Genomic DNA, 18,359 nt, shown 5'->3' with positions numbered 1-18,359 from the left:
CATGGCCACTGACGAGAAGAGTCAACAAGATTCGAGAAGGTTCCTGGGAAGGGGCAGGTATTTCGAGGCCGAACGATTCTCCAGTTTGATACTAAACGCTAGACCTTGAGCTAGTTTGGTTGGAGGAAGAACAAAGGCTGTCTTTCATTGTTTCTCCTTCAAAGTATCCATTCTTCAGAAATGCTGCCCTCTTAGACGCCTCTTCACAAGAGTAAATTCTGAAGGCGGGAACGAGGAGCAGTCAGGATAAATTTCTCTGGGAAAATTTCCGAAAATAGCTTCATAAGCCTTTTCAAGTCTGATAAAAGCTGATGGCCTTTATATTGTCTTCGTCAGAAATCTCTACAATAGGATTCACAGGAGAATGCGAGATATTATCATTCTCTTCTTCCGATTTTCCGAAGACGGAAGTAGCGACGTCTTTCAAAATATCATCTTGACGCCTGGCGTCCTGGCGCCCAGTCTCTTGACGCCTGGCGTGTTGGCGCCCATCTTCTTGAAGCTTAATGTCTTGGCGTCCAGCTTCACGACGCCTGACGCCCTGGCGTCTAACTTCTCGACACTTGACGCCCAGGCGCCCAGCTTCTCGCCTGACATCCTGGCGCCCAGCTTCTCAACGCCGACGCCCTGGCGCCCAGCTTCGACGCCGGCGCCCTGGCGCCCATACTTCTAACTTTCGCTGTCCCGTCAAACCTAGAGGTTACTTGAGAACTGGCCGCCTGTGCGACATCGGTCAAAAGCTTCCTCCGGTTGACGTGCAGCAACCAATGGACGAAAAACACTTTAACCTTGCCTTTCCTATGGCGGGGGTGAGCGTCCTGGGAAACGCCAACAGGTACGCTGAGGGGACGACTGCTCGGTAGCTAAAGCCTCTTGCCTCCCTTCGTCTGTCGACTTTCCTTCTCACAGGGGTTGGTGAGCTTGGAAGAGGTCTAGGACTAGGAGCACAACAGGACCGAGCGGTCGCACCCTCCACTGCACTTGCACTAACAACATATTAACACTTGTATTTTTTAGATCTCTTATTATCGATCACATATTATCCCTGTCTTCTGAGAGGGATTTTACCTGTTGGGCCAGGGTCTGAATGGCAGCCAACAAATCATTAAGTATTGGGTCCTTACCTGTTTCAGTAGGGGGTTCAGAGACTACCACTACGGGAGAAGGATCAATAGGATAGTTATCAAGGGGAAAAGAATTAACTATTCCCTGGTTATATCAAGAAGAGTGAGAAACAGTACTCTTGGCTCTTCTGAGCCGGTCTTTCATTCCCGTTCTTCAGACATACTAAGTGGGGATCCAAGGAGACTTTAGCAAGCCGCTTGCATCCCCACACCCACATTTTCACACTGATGAAGTCAGATATGTTATAAGAAAATCCAAAAGCGAACAAGCTTAAAGCAAGCCAAAGTGTACTTCACCAAAATAAGTTGCGAAAAAACACAGGCTACGAGCGAAATTCCATCGATGTTACCGACACAGCGGCAGGGAAGATCTGAGGAATAGTTGGAATGGTTCCAGGTACCTGGGTAGAGGGCGCACAGGTGGTTCACCTGACTACCGATCGGCGATTGCCGCGAGTTTTTGAAATTCTGCCGTGACGTCAGGGACTTAAGCTATATATATAACTACCAGGTAAGTTAGATGTTTAAAAACCTAAAATTAATGAAACTGAACAGGCAATACTAACGGCAACCAAATGCTAACTCTTATCAGCTTTCAAACACAGGTACCAAAATAACCCAGCACCTAAAAAACTAATCCTGAATGGAAATGTTACATGCATGTTTTCTCTTGGTGAAAAAATAAACCCTGTGCTTAGTCTTCCGAATACCAACAAAAATATAATGGTGCTACCAGCTGAAATGATCTGTCCCTGAGGCACACTTGGGTAACAGGTATAATGAACAGATTAAGGATAAATGAAAGGAAAATGAAGACATAGCAAGCTGAATGAATAAAAAAAGTAGGGGAAAAAAGGCAATTCTTTACTTAAGAATGGGCCAAAAAAAAGGCAATTCTTTACAAAAACTCAAAAGTCTGGGGTGTAACAATGTGCTCCCAAGCACAAAGTATGAACCAGGACCTGCAGATCTGCACAAGACTGCACAGTGTCTGCACGAGTCAGTAATTCTTACTTCAGATTATTTATGTTTGTGACAAAATATGAGAGGATGAATCATTGACAAGAAAATTTTAAAATTAAGTAGGCTTCTTTGTACAATTAGACTGAAAGAATGAGTAACTTACCTTTACTAGATCACTGACTGTCATGAAAGATAATTTAAGCAAGGTCTGTTTTAGTCCCGTCAGATGATTTTCCTGAAAAGACATTGGGTACAGTGATGGAAAAGGAAACTGAAATTCATAACTGAACTTTTAACTAGCACGTCTCAAACTATTTTTCCATTACACAAAATAACCAATTTACTATCCAATTAAAGCCTTCAGGGTCCCTGCTGAGTCAAACTATTTTAAAAATCCAATTAGGACTAAAGTTACCATAAATCTCTTTAAGATCTCAGTGTATACCTTGTTTCATGTGCATGACTTACCAAATCAAGATCTTCTTTCTGCACAACTTCTACAGAAGCCAACAGGCCGGAAAACTTTTTAGATAAAAATGTTGTCACATCTTGAATAACATCTTTCTTCACCATAACAAAGAAGTAAGGGCGATATGGCAGTGAAACCTACAAAAATTTAGAAGGAATGAGTGTAGTAAATAAGCAAAACCACAATTGAGTTTTTAACACAAACATCTTATCTAATTAAATATATCAAAATAAAATGATAATCCTCTCCATTGCACATGACTGGGTACTACTGTGTGTATATTGAAAACCAATAAAGAAAAGATGATGAATCCATCAATAATGCTACTTTCAGGTGCAATCAGTCACTCCTAAGTGATGGTCATAATTTACCCAAAAGCTATAAAAAATCAAATGCTTAGTAATAACGCACAGAAAAAATTAACACTGTACAGCTTAGTTACTTGTAAGAATTTACATCTCATTAAGAATGACCGACCTTAAATCTTGAACCATCTTCTTGGATGAAATAATAATCCACAGCACTCAGTAATCGCTTGTCTTCATCCAAAATTTCCGTCTGAAAACATAAAATTTTAATTTAATGTTAACACTGATGCTTTACACTTAAAATGGACACTTGACTTCAACAAAAACAAAAGAACTACATATGTTTTTCAATCATCATGTATATGTCATAATACATGGAAAAAACTGATAAAAGTACACTAAAAAATGTATAAAAGTATAAAGTACTATAAAAAGAGTTTTCCATTTACCAGATTTACAAACTAATTCTTATGAGCTTACAAGCAGACACACCATATGCTGAATAGCAGTTTGCAGCAGCACAGTACTGTAACTAGCAAAAGGATAAAATTTCCCATTTCCAGGGAGAATCACCATGCCCATTAAGATACCTTGTTCCTTAACTGTCTGAGAACCACAGACACTGTGTTTATGTCAACCAAATGGGCTGAGAGTAGGGTATTCCTGGTAGATTGAAGAGGTTGCACTTACAAAACGCAGAAAATCACTTTAAATTTGGTATGCATTTGTACAAATACAGTATCTCCCATTTTAACATACACCGAGTTACTACAGTAATTAGTAGGAACTAAAGTTTCTCAGTAACATTGTCCTCTGACTAACAATCATAACAATAGCCTACCTGTACAGGTATTGGCTACCTAGAACTTGATCTTGATTTAAATCTCAACTTGGACTATTTTTCATTTAAAATTAACGGATGTATCACTTCCACACCAGCAGATCTTAAAAACCTTCAGATATTTTATGAAAAGGATGAACCCAAGATTGTAAGAAAGTTGCAATGTAGTTGCACAAAATTAATCAAACAGCCCTCGACATTCACTTCAATGCCTTAAAACCAAGGAAATAAAACCCATGACTCCAGAATACTGATGCAATATAGGCCTTCTTAAAACCACTTATCAAAATTTTACCTATGCTGTTGGGTTATCAGTTCTTCATTGGTGACATTTATGCATTAGTGCTTAAAGCATAGGTTATGAGAATGGGAAACTTGCCAATAAATGACTGAAATCTTTATATATGTACTATACTTGTACCAATTATCTCAACTACTCTCCATTACAATTGTGGGGCAACTGAAAGTGGAGGGATTTCATACATTACCAGCTGTATGGAATAAGCTTACTGTATCTACATATAAAAATAACCACCAACTACTCCTTAAAACTTTATGAACCTTCATTTTGTTAAACTAGGACAAACTAGCATCTCAACTTGATGGACAGTTTGTGGGTCATGCCAATAAGTAATAAAGACCTAGTAGTGCAGTTTACATGATATCCCCCCCAAGTGCCATGTAGCAATCATGTGAATGTGTCTCATTCTTCCTTCCCTCTCTTGTTATGTACTGGTATTTTCACTGCATGTTTTGAGAATAACATAACAACAAAAGACAGAAAGAGGAAGTGAATTACAACTTTTGTAAGCAATCATTTGTTCACTCCTTTCTCTCCTTCATTGTGTACTGTTACCTTATTCCAAGTTTTGATAAAGTTAAATATGACAGCTTACAAAAGTTGCAATGTACTCCTTCCTCTCTTGTGTATCATTATTTTATTCAGAATATTGATAAATATCCATTAGTAAAATGTGATTAATACAAGTATGCTGATCAACAAATATAGCGCATTACATATTTACCTGGTATTTCAACAATGGCATACGAACAGTGTGAGGATTTTGAACATTACTGTATGCTAATTCCAATTTATAACAATATTTCTGTAAGCACAGATCTGACTGAAATGTTCATTACATCTGAGATATGTTTCGGCAAAGAAGATGGCATACTCTGCCTCAAGCCATCGCTGTATGAAGTGCCAGGCATAGGAGCCATAAAGAATATTATGCACTCACTGCTACTGCCACCCTCACTGCCTGCAACTGCCAGTTAGCTATTCATCAAAAACCAAAATGGCAGTTAAAGGCATGAGTACATGATGTGCAAAGATACATACAGTATTGTATACACATAAGCATTACCCAAACAAAAAAGAACATTCAGAACTCACAGGATGCATGTTAAGCAACCATCCGACTTTCTCTGCAGTTTCTTTGTAACGGTGAAAGCCAAATTTTGCATCAACAGCGTCATTCTCCAAACTTTGCTGAAGACGTCGATCTGAGCCATCATCCTGTATACTGTAACAAACGAAAAAGTTCAATTCCATACTTCAATATAAATATGAAATATAACAAATACAGGAAAGACAAAAGCTATGCATAATTTTTACACCTTGTAACAATCATAAAATCAAGCAATATAAATTTAATAATATAAGTTTCATGAAATGAAGTGCTAACTCTTAGGATACTGACCTGAACAGACTATAAAGAAACTAAATTTTTGTTCTATTATACATAGGCTACCAATCTTTCAATATACGTAAAGCCTAAAAATAGCAGTTGTAGCTATAAAATCCAAGAATTGGAGGAGGAAGTTAGAGTTACACTTGTTAATTATTACTTAATAAACAAAGAAACAAATTCTTTTCAAAAGAAGACAAGATGTAGGCTGCAGTCACATTTGATTGCTTCTTAGACTTAGTAATGAAAAAGTTTTTTCCTTCAAAATAAAAAAGTAAAGGAATTCCTGGTTGATTTGCAAGAAACCTGCATTACATCAATTGAGAGGAATGACTGCCTTGCTAGCATGGCTGGTCAGTATTAAAGCCAAGGCTTTAGTAACTACAGTGAGCCAAATGCTGTAAAGTATACAGTACCAGAAATGAAGTAGCATAAAGGCTAACTTAGGTCTAATTTGGCCTAGGATAGTTCTACTATCTACTTAGGACTCACCATGCAAAACTGCCCTCATTTGCTTCTGAGTCCTATTTAGTTTTAATATTACCTTGAATAAATTGGATATTATGCCATATTTAATGTGGTTATTTTGCCATATGTTATTTTTCTATGCATACTTTGTCATGACTGGCCTGTGAGTTCGACATCACATGTGCAGTTATTACTGTATCATGTATATTTTACTTGCCATTCCACCTGCGTGATAGCCAAAGGGCCAACTGCTGGTTAAGTAATAGGCTTTAATATTCCACTGAAAATAATGTGCTGCACCATCGCATGTACTATATATATAGGCAGTCCCCGGGTTACAACAGGTCCGGCTTACAACGTTCCAAGGTTACGACGCTTTTCAAATATACTCATCAGAAATTATTTCCTGGTTTACGACGCATGTTCTGGGCTTACAACGCTGATCCAAAAGAAGAAATATGGCTCCAAAACGGCAGAATAATAAAAAAATGCAGTTTACGTCATTTTCAATGCACCCAAAGCATTAAAAGTAAGGTTTTCTTTGGATTCTTAACGATTTTCAACGATTTTTCGGTTTACGACGCGGCGTAGGAATGGAACCCCATCATAAACCGGGGACTGCCTGTATTTGATATTACAAATGTCACTGCAAGATAGGCCTATGTGTCCAGGGTAGGCTGCTCGACAGAAAACTGTGAGACGGGCATGACATCTTCTGAAGACTGGCACAATATGAGAAGTCTTAGTTACTGCATTAAAAAGTAAGAAAGTATTGCATCCAAACAAATACAGCATACCATATAGCCGAGTACAACTGGCCGAGTTCTGGTTTACGAGCGCTCACTCCTCGAACACATTTAAGGAGCGGAGCTGTATAACTTAAAATTGATTTTATAGTTTTTTCTTTTGGTTTATTGTTAATCTTTTCTGAATGGCACCAGTTTAATTTATTTAATGTTCATTTTGCTTGTAGAATTTCTTATCTTACTGTTGCCTTTAGGCCTATAAGCTTGTTACAATATATTTAGGACTTTGGATAATTGATTTTTTTATTTTTTATTAAAAAATTATTACCCTTCCTTGTAAAAACTTAATGCTTAAAAACATTCTTTGTGAACCCCCTCTTACTGTACCCTTACAATCTCATGCCCTTGTCAGACTAACCCTGGGCATTAAATTAGACCTACGGTGTATAACTAGCCTAGGCCTATTAATTTGCTATTAAAAATAGCAAGCTATTATTCTACTAAGGTTTTTTGACAGAACGCTACTACATTACTTTAATTTTCACTTATTTTTGCTTTCTTTTACAGAGACACAGTTCCCTTGGCTACGTCTCGAGCACTTCGCTAGCTAAAATAAACCTAGACCTACTTCTTTACCAGGTCAGCAAATTACCTTATTCTAAGTAACTGGACTTAATTCTAGCAAAAATACACTAACTACTAACGTAGCTGCTTCAGTGAAATTTTAGAAAGCCTAACCAGCAGACTGGTTTAGTACAAAAAGATTATCGTAGCTTCACGAATGCCACTGACAATGGCAGTTCACGAATAGGGAACCTGCATTACTCTAAATCTTGCACTTCACTTACACAGCATCGCCTTCTTTATTTCTTTCTGCTCTGTCTGGCCTGAATCTTCCCGAATTTTGCAGCACCATTTCTGTAGTCGCGTTCTGTTGCAGGCCTAATTGAATGAATTCATGATCTCGAACACCATTTAACACATTCGGAAATATAAACAGAACTCAGCTGAAAAAGCGCGCCAACGTAGTTATTTTCACCCGTTAGAATTAGGTTTACTTTTAAGGTAAATGTAGAGTTTCAGTCCTTTGCTATTGTTTTTATTAAATATTATGCAATTATAAATTTTTTAAATTCAATAAATAGAGTTTTTACTCGAGAGATTTTAAGAATTAGATAGGAATAAATTAAATGTTGGTGAAACTAATGGTAATCTTCTTCTTGGTAGGATAGTTAGGAGTAAAAGTTTTTAAATCACTTTTAACAATTGATTTGGTGAACATTTGGAAATCACCAAAATAAGAAACAAAATCAATATTTATGGAATTAGCAAGAAATAGCAAATACAAAAATGATATGGGAGATATTCTACTAAGATACCTGATGAGTCTAAAACAAAATGAGTACCGTAAGACTAACGTTCTTCCCGATACATTACAAGAGTATATAACTTAAATCAAATCAAAATTAAACCCACAATAGTAATGTCCATAACATAATGCGATCAAAATCCAATTGAAGCCAACTCTCCTTAAACTGCTGATGCAGAGCATTAGAGTTACAAAAGAATTAGCAGAATGTATCACCAACAAGCTAATAAAAATTAATACACAGGAAGGCTGGTATAAATCTTAAACTACCCTCACTCTAAAGGAATTAAACTTTACCCGTAGAAACCAATGGCAAACACAAACGTGTCATGAAATAGAGTTAGACTGAACCTCTGATCACGAGGACAAAAACTCAAATATACATTAACAATAAAGAAAAGAAAGCTTAAAAGATAAAAAAAAACTCGTGAGAATATTGAGAGAAGAGATTAAGCAAGAGATTAAAATGAAAAAGTGATTTGTTAATATATGAAGAAAGGATGAATGAATATACAGAAGAAAAAACATTTTATTCGTATTGATAATAGGCAAGGATCGGTAATAATGTGCAAGACAAGGGCAAAGTATGTAATGTTAAATGACAGAAAGATATATATATATATATATATATATATATATATATATATATATATATATATATATATATATATATATATAAAAATGAAGAGAGATAGAATGTAGTTTGTTATATATATATATATATATATATATATATATATATATATATATATATATATATATATATATATATATATATATATTAACTTTATCACATACACAATTGTTTTGTGCATTAGTAGAATTACTAAAAGGACCTCATTCAAACTGAATGGTATCTAACGGAGTTTTTTATTCAGAATAAAAAACTCCGTTAGATACCATCCAGTTTGAATGAGGTCCTTTAGTAATATATATATATATATATATATATATATATATATATATATATATATATATATATATATATATATAAAATGAAGAGAGATAGAACGTAGTTTGTCCAGTGTAGAAATAAAGCATAGCCAGTTCCCCTCTTTACTGTGGTTGAAACGCAAAGGATAAAATAAGGAATGTGCAACAAACACAGGCTACTTAAAATCTCAATACAAAACACACTAATTAATCGCCCTAATGGGAAATCATTCCTCAAGGGTGTGGTCGCTGCTGGCATTTCGCGTCAAGACAAAAAATATTCTTATTGATAATCTCCCAGAATGTCCTCACAAATTCTTGCTAATATTGTTTGCGAACTGATCTTTGTTAACAATTTCTTCACACCTGTTAAAACACAGCCGCTCGGAAAAGTGAATAAAGAAGCAAGTCGTTAGCAGTTAACGTTTAATCAGCGTCACTGATTGAGTCATTAGCTTGATCGTTTACTTAGAAGTCTACCAAACCCGAGCACTAGCATGGAAGAGGTTTCTTTAGTGTTGTCACGATACAAGATGACATTCATCCAAGCGCGAAATAACATCTAAAGTGTGGTGCAACGCCCTCGCTCAATCAGTTCGTCATTACGAGAGAAGAGAGAGAGAGAGACGGAGTGAGTTCAAGGCTGTAGTAGCTCAGTCTTCGTCTGGGCATCTTGGAGGGAAACGTGGTTTCTTTAGTTCGCTCATTTCAGCTAATACTGTCGTGAACTCAATTTCGACTCCTGTTGTATTAAAATGTACTACTACGACTGCTATCTCGTCACATTAGCAAGAGACGGGCGAAGGCACCAGAAGTGGAATTACATGTGATTGCTTAATTGTTTCTCTCTAAGGAGGTAGGTATTTATATTTGAATGGGCTTTATTTACATCTTATCGGCTCCAACGCCGCGTGACGCAAGGGGCTCCTGTGAAATTCCGCTACTCGTGTCTTTCCTGTGCTTTGTCTTCCACAAATCTCCACTCATCTTTAGTCTCCCTTCTTGTAATTACTATTCAAGTAGGTTTGGGTCTTCCAACTCTTCGGGTGCCCCCACCACCCAAGCTGACATTGCTACGTACCATTCATCCTGGGGTGGGGCTAAGGACGTTGCCAAGCCATCTCCATCTCCCTTTTATCACTATCTTATTACGTGTAGAACTTTCTTAATTTCCCCAGTAGTATAATTTTTCTTTAGCACTTACGGTATTCTTCTTAACCTTTTAGCCCGAAATCGACGAAATATCTTCGAAACGATTTCATCACATTACAGATTCTACTAGACTTACCATAACCTTCTTGCTTACTAATGACGTTGTTTGAAGTCTGACATTTGAAAACAATCCCGTGTTCTTTAAACTCTCGGATGACAGACTCACTGCTAGGTCCATGACCTCTCTACAGAAACTTGCACTGAAATATTATTCGATCTTTCCCTAAAGTTCGCGCAATAAACAAAGTAACAAAGTGTTTCTCGGAGAGTTCTGCAAAGCAACTTTTTCCACCGTAAGAAATCGATCCAAATGGCTTTCTGTCTCTCCTGAATATTTCGTCTAACCAAAAGTCAGCTTTGGCCATCGGTTACTCAGTAAACATCGCCTCGTAGTTGTGCCCTCAGTTTTACAGAAAAGATAATACAAAAGTGTAGCGATGGAGGAGGTAGGCCTATTGTAATAGGCGCGCCTCGTACCAGCACGGTCTTTCACTCTTACGATCCGCCAGCAGTCTTCGAAGTATACAAGCAATTTACTTACAAGAGAATCAGAAAACATAGTTAATCAGAAGTAAAGTCTGAAATAGGTTTCTTCGGTTGTCTGACGAGTGAAACTTAGGTTACTCTGCTATGAATCTGAAAGTTAAAATGGAAATTGGCATGACCTAAATATGCCAAACTTGTTTTAATTGAGAGTCCGAAGGAAATCTAATTTCTTTATCTGACTTAGAGAATGCACAATAAATCTTGAATCAGAAAAAAGGTGGCAGATGGAAAATTACAAATACAATGTTTGGCAGTCGAAAGAATACGTTGGTAAATGTCGCCTGGCTCTCAAAGTACGATAACCTTGCATTTGTTACCAGGGAAGTCAGCGTGAGCGAAGCCATTAATTTGTTTCACTCCCGTACAGGCTGTTAAATCTTTTTAGGATTGCAATACAAGGTGACTTTGGAAGGTATGTTTGTAACAGTAGTAGTAATCAAGGTCTATAGACCTTGGTTTTAATGATAAAGCCCTCGTGACGGAGCGATTAACACAGTGACCCTGTTAATCGTGGAATACGATCTGGTCATGGAAATCAGGTAGTCTGAGGACATGTCACTCCTGTTAAGGTGAAGATTTACTACAAACGGAAGATTGGGATTGGTCTTCCTACAAGAAATGAAGAAATGGGGAATGGTTTGAGGACCGGAACCTCTCGTGCAAATGAATGGACGAGTATCTCCTCTTGTCGTGACCTAAAGAAGAAATGACAGTTAGATGAAGCAGAAATTAATCTCAGAAACATCGTAAACACACGCACACACACACACACACACACACACACACACACACACACACACACACACACATATATATATATATATATATATATATATATACATATATATATATATATATATATATATATATATACACACACACTGTACATACGTACATATATATGCATATACATACAAATATATATATGTATATGTGTATATATATATATATACATACATATGTAGGCCTATATATATACAGATATATGTGCTTATGTATGTGTTAACAAACACTTCTATTCTATCACTATCAGCGTCTACAGTACTAATGTCAATGAATAATTCAAACCCACAAATTTACACCCAGAATTACATTTTATTTCACTAACAAGTGGTGATGAGGTAATGATCCGACCCTATTCATGAACATCCTGTGGTTGCCTTTCGGCTGTTAGGAGAAATCTTGAAGTCTCTCTCTCTCTCTCTCTCTCTCTCTCTCTCTCTCTCTCTCTCTCTCTCTCTCTCTTTCCTTGTGTGAGTGTGACACTTACATAAATTCTTGGAACAGCAAGATTTTACTGAACGGGTAAAATATGGTGGTGTGAAGTTAACTGTGCTTTTCTTATTTACGTTACTCATAAAAGTGGTAAGTCTCACTTTTTTTCCCTCACCCACATATATTGTAAAGAGGTGACATTGTCTTGCTTGTTTTCATTTCATTGGAAGACGGAAGCACCTCAAATAGGTCTATGGAAATGTCGTCCTATTTTAACAAAGATGCTTCAGATTATTTTGTTCTGTCATTGTTGGAAACATTGTTCTGTGCGGACGTCGCCAGCTTTCAGGAATTTATTGTTTCCGCTCTCTTTTAGCGTCGCCGGATGATAACCTAATTGGCCACCTTCCATAAGCTCTATTTCAATGGGGAACTTCCGCTATCGTTTACGGTGAGTGACATTGCCTCAAAGTGATGTGGGCTGCTTGCTTTGCAGAGTTTCAACATTCACACTCTGTCAAAATGCCACGTAGTCTCACGCCCCTGGGACCAGAAGTCTTTCGTAAACTTTCCCTGTTGTTTTCGATTGTAGTCTTTCTGGCAGTGCTTGTCTTCCTGATCCATTATTCACTCAACGGTTGGTGTTCTATTCACTCTGCTTTCTCTTGAAGGATGCGTAAGAGGATCGAGATTCATCAGAGGTGCTGTAGATTTCATTAGTTGTCACGAGATTTGTATGCTAACAGGTTCAATGATAGACTTACCAGAACTGGATTAAAGTTCCGAGGTATGAGAATTTTACTCTGATCATGGACAAACATAAAATTTAATAAACAGGATATGGAACAGAACGCGCGATGATAAAATAATCTTGTTTTATTTAAACCTCGAAAGCTTTCGTAAATTAATATGAAGTAACCTGGCCGACCATAATCATTTTTAAAGAGAATGACTGAGTTTGATTTCAGTAGATGAGAGCAGAAAGCAATGCAAACAGGAGCATTCTTGAATTAGTTGAATCTGACTTAATTACGGGATTCACTTTTAGATGCACTATAAAGATCAAGATCAAGAATGATATGCATAAAGTAAACAACGCGAGGTTTAGAGTGAACACCAAAGGCAGAAAACTTTACGGATGCCTGAACCATCTTGAGTCATAAAAGGAAAATTTTTAGTCGCGATATGCCGCTCCTCTCAAAAGCATAGCTGCATAACTGCGTATCATCTCTCTTCCTCAGCATTCTCCTACAAGAACCTGTATGGAAGTGCCAGTGAACTTTGAATTTTGGAGTTCAAGGCATTTTCTTATCAAGTGTATAGTCTTGATTTCAATTGAGTGATAGTTCAGATATTGATTAATTAAAAGGCCCTATTAAAATGCTTTATCTGTTAGTCAAGTAAATAGTTCGTGTACGCACTTCAGTGCCCTTTCAGCGATTGCTGATTGCTTTTGTTCTTGCACCATGCTCTCACTGCTGTTTCCTAAATTATCCTTTTAATGGATTGAATTGAATATAGAATTTAGGCTTAAGGCCAAGTACTGCCACCTGTGAGGCCACTCAGAACTGAAACGGAAATTGACAGAAAAAGGTTTGAAAGGTGTAACAGGAGGAAAACCTCGCAGTTGCACTATGAATCAATTGTTAGGAGAGGTTGGAAAGTAAGATGGAAGAACGAGAATATGAAAGGAGGTACGGTAAAAGGAACGAAAGGGGTTGCAGCTAGGGTCGAAGGCACGCTGCAAAGAACCTTGAGTAATGCCTACAGTACACCGCGTGAGGTGCACTGGCGGCACTACCCTGTGTCCATATCCTTTTTCTCCTTCCTAGGAATCGTTATATTCAGGTGCACAGGCGGAATATCAAGTAAGAAGCACAGACAGAACGAGAGCTTTATTTTTCCTTGTGAATGAAAGTTTCCCGGGACTATGCAACGAAGATTTTGTAACCTAAGAATACCGAGAAGGGCAAGGCGCCAAAAACACCTAGGCCACAGTAGGAAGGAAGAAAAGCTGTGACACTATTGGAAACCCTGACTTCTGCTCCCGAAGTAAAATGCTCAAACAAGCCTGTGATTCACAATGCGTTATCTCGCTGGGAAACGGAAATGATATACAACTCCAACGCCACACCTTCCTGTGACTACGATAGCAGAAATGGAGTAGTGCAAAACTTGTTCATGTTTTATCTGTGTCTCATGACAAAGGAAACTCAGAATGCGTCACCATCCATCAGGTATGAAGGAACTAAAAAAGTTCAGTTAATCTTGCTAACGAAACGGTAGTTCCTTTAAAATATTCCTGTTGGAACTTTCAAAACGAATTGCCGAGGAGTACTTTTTCCCCTTTCTTCTAATGTACGTCTAGTGATGAAATAAGAAATATTGATCCACAAAATAAGAAGTGCTTTTGTTTTGATATGGAATCCATATTTCCCAAAGACCCAATACAACAATGTCGTCAGTGCCTGCTTGACAAAATCGATGATTTCAAATTAATTCTCCCTTTTTTATAAAGTTGCCTGAATTTTGAATCAATTTTGACGACTATCGAGAATATTTTCTTCCAGTTATATGACGTTAGGACTAATAAGTAGGAAGAAGATAAGTAGGAAGAACAGTTTTGGTTGTGACAGGGAGACGATTTTGGGCGTAATGTCTCCGTTATGTGCAAGGTTTGAAAGAAAACGGAAAAGGCTGTTTGTGGCATGCATAGACATAGAAAACTTGCGGCTGAGCCGACAGAAAGGCAATGCAGACCTTGTCGAGGATGTATAGTGCATATGATAAGCTGCTGAGAACGATTAAATGTTTTCAAGTTGGAATCCAAACGCGTATTAAGATATCTAGATGCGAGAGTGACTGGTTTGGTGTAAGAGTTGGTATCTTTATGAATAGAGTGCTGCAAAAAGTCAGGACTGCAGATGGTCGTGCGGAGTTGCAAGATAAGGAAAAAAAAATCATGAATGGAGGGTGAAAATGTTGATGTTTACCACTGACACATTCTGACTGCAGATAGTGAAGAGAAACGGCAAAAACTAGCAAAAAGTTTTAAGTTGTTTGCAAGAGGAGGAAGTTTGCAATAAGGTTCTAAGGGTAAGTGAAAATCAGGCAAATAGAGAAATGAATGCTTATGTGGATGTTGTGAGAATGGGAGCAGTTAATTTTGTTTGGGCATTTGGGAGTAAACATAAATGATTTTGGTAGGAATAAGAGAACTTAGTCATAATCCATCACTCAAGTTGTAATGACTTGCTATATATATATATATATATATATATATATATATATATATATATATATATATATATATATATATATATATATGTGTGTGTGTGTGTATATATCAAAACCACAGGAAAATAAGTCAGAAGATCCATACCAAATGCTTTCACGTTTATACGCATAGTCTCACTTTGTGCCCCTACGATGAGTGAATAAACGCGAAAGCGCTTAGTACTGATCTTATGACTGTTATTTTCCTGTGGTTTCCCACAACAAATCACGTGCATTTCCCGTGAACTTTTGAGCTTATATATATATATATATATATATATATATATATATATATATATATATATATATATATATATATATATATATATATATAATATAAACAGGGTGTAACACGAGTTTATGCAAACATTTTGGGAAATGAAAAAGAAAGTAATTTTGAGCACAAAATCTTCTATAAACATTTATTTTAAGGCTTCGTTTGTCGGTGGGGGGAATTTTAAAATAGCCATCACCATTAGCGCTGCTTTCATGCGATGGAGGTTGGTAATGGGAGGTCGGAGTAGCCTGGGATGTTGGTTGTGGGGGGGCGTTGAAATGAATGAGGCATGTGGATTGACAGTCTTTTAATTATGATTCTTTGTCTTGCAAATAATCTAATTTCAAAGATTAGCTAAAAGCGGTAACGCGCGGCTTTACGTATCAAGTAAGCAGTGTAAACGTTGATGACCAACAATCATTTGTGATCGTTGAATTCTAGCATGCTCTGTCCTGCCGCCTCATCACGGAATTGCTGAACCAGGAGTCATGACTATGTCTACGCCTATGACTGGTGTCTGATGAATACTTTAGATGGAGAGGGAGAGAGTTGTAAAAATAAATTTGAAATCTTTGATAGGTGTCTAATGAATAAGCAAGCCTACCTTTGATGGAGGGGAGATTTAATTAGACTTACTTTTCTGTTTCTTTTTTTTTATTGGTGTCCAATGAATACCAGTGATAGGGAGGGAAAGGGATTCAATGATGCATGCATTTTTTTCCTCAAAATCTAAATAATACATTTGATTGGGAGGTACTTTATTCACATCGGCCTAATCGCTCCATCCTCCTTCAATACGGTAACCACCTCCCCAACATCCCAGGCTACTCCGACCTCCCGTTACCAACCTCCATTGTATGAAAGCAGCGCTAATGATATCAGTTATTTTAAAATCTAATGATATCAGTTATTTTAAAATCCCCCTCAACGACAAACGAAGCCTTAAAATGCGTATGTTTATGGAGCATTTTCTGCTCAAAATTACTTTTCTTTCATTTCCCAAAATATTTGCATAAACTTATGTTACAACCTGTGTGTGTGTGCATATATATATATATATATATATATATATATATATATATATATATATATATATATATATATATATATATATATAAATATATATAAATATATATATAAATATATAAAGTGAAACAAATGCCAGAAAGTGAAACACCGTGCTGGGCCTTTCGACACAACGTCCTTTACTAATAAACGACCGTTGCATCGAAAGGCCTAGCACATCTCTTTTTGTTTCACTTTCCTTCGTGGCATTTGCCTTTATATATTCATCACCTTTCATATTTTCGTGATTCAGTTATATATATATATATATATATATATATATATATATGTGTGTGTGTGTGTGTGTGTGTGTGTGTGTGTGTGTGTGTATGTATGTGTGTGTGTGCATTTACATGAAAGGTTTGGGTTGTTTACATATCCTGTATTTTTTCCAATTAAAAAACCGCAATTTTGTTTCAACTTGGATATAACTTTTTTTTTTTCGAAAATAGCGAGTCATTCATTGTTTAGAAATACTAACTTTGTACTAGGCCAATACAGGACATTTTGTCGTATAGTTTCAGATTCAGACATCATTTTCACTAACCCTTCAATGTGGCAGAACAAAGAAACATTACACAATTTTCCTACACAGAACCATCTGAGTCTTGTCAGACAGCCGAACTACTCGAGTTTGTTCACAATTAATCAATTGTGAGCAAACTCGAATATATCTCACGATACTCTTGTTTTTATTAACTCACACTTACGTAAAAATAAATCATCTTTCTGAAAGTTATATGCTTCATCAGGGTTTTATGTTCAAAAGTTTACAAACGCATAATCCCGCAAGGGAGTAAACGCTTTAGACGATTCCCTTTTTATATCTGATTTAAAACAGAATCCCATTTGGCCCACCAGGAGGGGGTGGGGAGGGGCAAGGGCAGTTGCTGGAGTTCATCACTGCACAACGTCTTTGTCTCGTGCAAATAAGATTTACAAAAGCTACCCGTTGGTTGTAAAGAGAATGCTTTCAACGCTAGACTCACACGATTGAAGGTTTGGGTAAATGCTCTTAAAATCGGATTAAGTCGTGCTCAACTCAAGCAGCGCTCTGTGTTATGTATCGTGCTAAGAAGATAAACAGCGAACCTAATTATACCGAAGGAAATATATTGACGTCACGAGTGCCAGGGCCGTAATATCCTGTAGACCGAGCTGGGTATTTCTTGCGTGTTGTCATTCTGTCAGTAGCCTTAATTAAGTGGTCCGAGTTACACCCCAGCTGTTATGCGCTTCGAAGTCAGCCTTCTCTTTAATAACGGCCGCAGCTGCAACTTTTTTCCGAACGATGCAGGTACATGTGCATAAGTGCTCTTCGATCTGTCTTTTTTTATTAAGATATATTAATAGATGGCCTGAAGACTCAACGAAATTGTGTTCTTTCATAAAACGACTGTGGCTCCGTTGTTAAAGCGGTGATTTGGCAGTTCGTGAATGGTCGCATAAATTTTTTATTTATTTATTTATTTATTTATTTATTTATTTATTTATTTATTTATTTATATTTTGTAAACGGAAATAAGGTGTTTTTAAGGGATCACTGAGAACCAAATCTGAATTATTACCATCGTGATGGAAATCATTTTGAGGATCTTGTGTGTTCCCGCATCGCCTTTGTTTGCTGAAAAACCGCATAGCTAAATAAAAAGTCGTCAACGATTGTGATCCTAAATTTCTTCATCGCGCCGTTGTAAATCATAGTTTTCACCAGTATGTTGGTGTCTGTTGGCACTACTCACTTGGTATCGGCAGTCAGAGCGTCGCAGCTCTTAAAGTCTTGCACGAGTTTCATTAAAACAATTAGGAGCTGCATATCTCTACAGATGGACGGAGTAAGAGGCGACGCTTTGGTT

The 18,359-nt window shown here is 37.1% G+C and overlaps 2 protein-coding genes across 5 annotated transcripts in view; one reads left to right on the top strand and one right to left on the bottom strand.

Annotated features, from left to right (window-relative positions):
* DNApol-epsilon255 (DNA polymerase epsilon catalytic subunit 1) overlaps positions 1-7,666 on the bottom strand; it is a 54,396-nt gene extending 46,730 nt beyond the window's left edge. Inside the window, exons 1-5 of the mRNA XM_067093779.1 lie at positions 7,459-7,666; positions 5,102-5,231; positions 3,034-3,114; positions 2,556-2,693; positions 2,251-2,322 (exon numbers count right to left, since the gene is read on the bottom strand). Of these exons, the coding sequence (XP_066949880.1) occupies positions 2,251-2,322; positions 2,556-2,693; positions 3,034-3,114; positions 5,102-5,231; positions 7,459-7,526 (489 nt within the window). The 5' untranslated portion in view covers positions 7,527-7,666. The remainder of the gene's footprint in view (positions 1-2,250; positions 2,323-2,555; positions 2,694-3,033; positions 3,115-5,101; positions 5,232-7,458) is intronic.
* Positions 1-18,359, top strand: part of LOC136832596 (uncharacterized) — a 197,517-nt gene that overhangs the window by 170,379 nt on the left and 8,779 nt on the right. For 2 of the 4 annotated variants that reach the window (XM_067093771.1, XM_067093772.1), the window contains exon 4: positions 7,178-7,249. In XM_067093771.1, the coding sequence (XP_066949872.1) occupies positions 7,178-7,249 (72 nt within the window). Of the gene's footprint in view, positions 1-7,177; positions 7,250-9,150; positions 9,769-17,428; positions 17,801-18,359 lie in introns of those variants that run through there. The other 2 variants (XM_067093774.1, XM_067093773.1) reach the window with 2 other exon arrangements.

Source organism: Macrobrachium rosenbergii, chromosome 50 (assembly GCF_040412425.1).
Source record: "Macrobrachium rosenbergii isolate ZJJX-2024 chromosome 50, ASM4041242v1, whole genome shotgun sequence".
Lineage (NCBI taxonomy): Eukaryota > Metazoa > Arthropoda > Malacostraca > Decapoda > Palaemonidae > Macrobrachium > Macrobrachium rosenbergii.
Note: the sequence above shows the minus strand (reverse complement) of the source record. Positions and strands in the feature narration are given on the sequence as shown.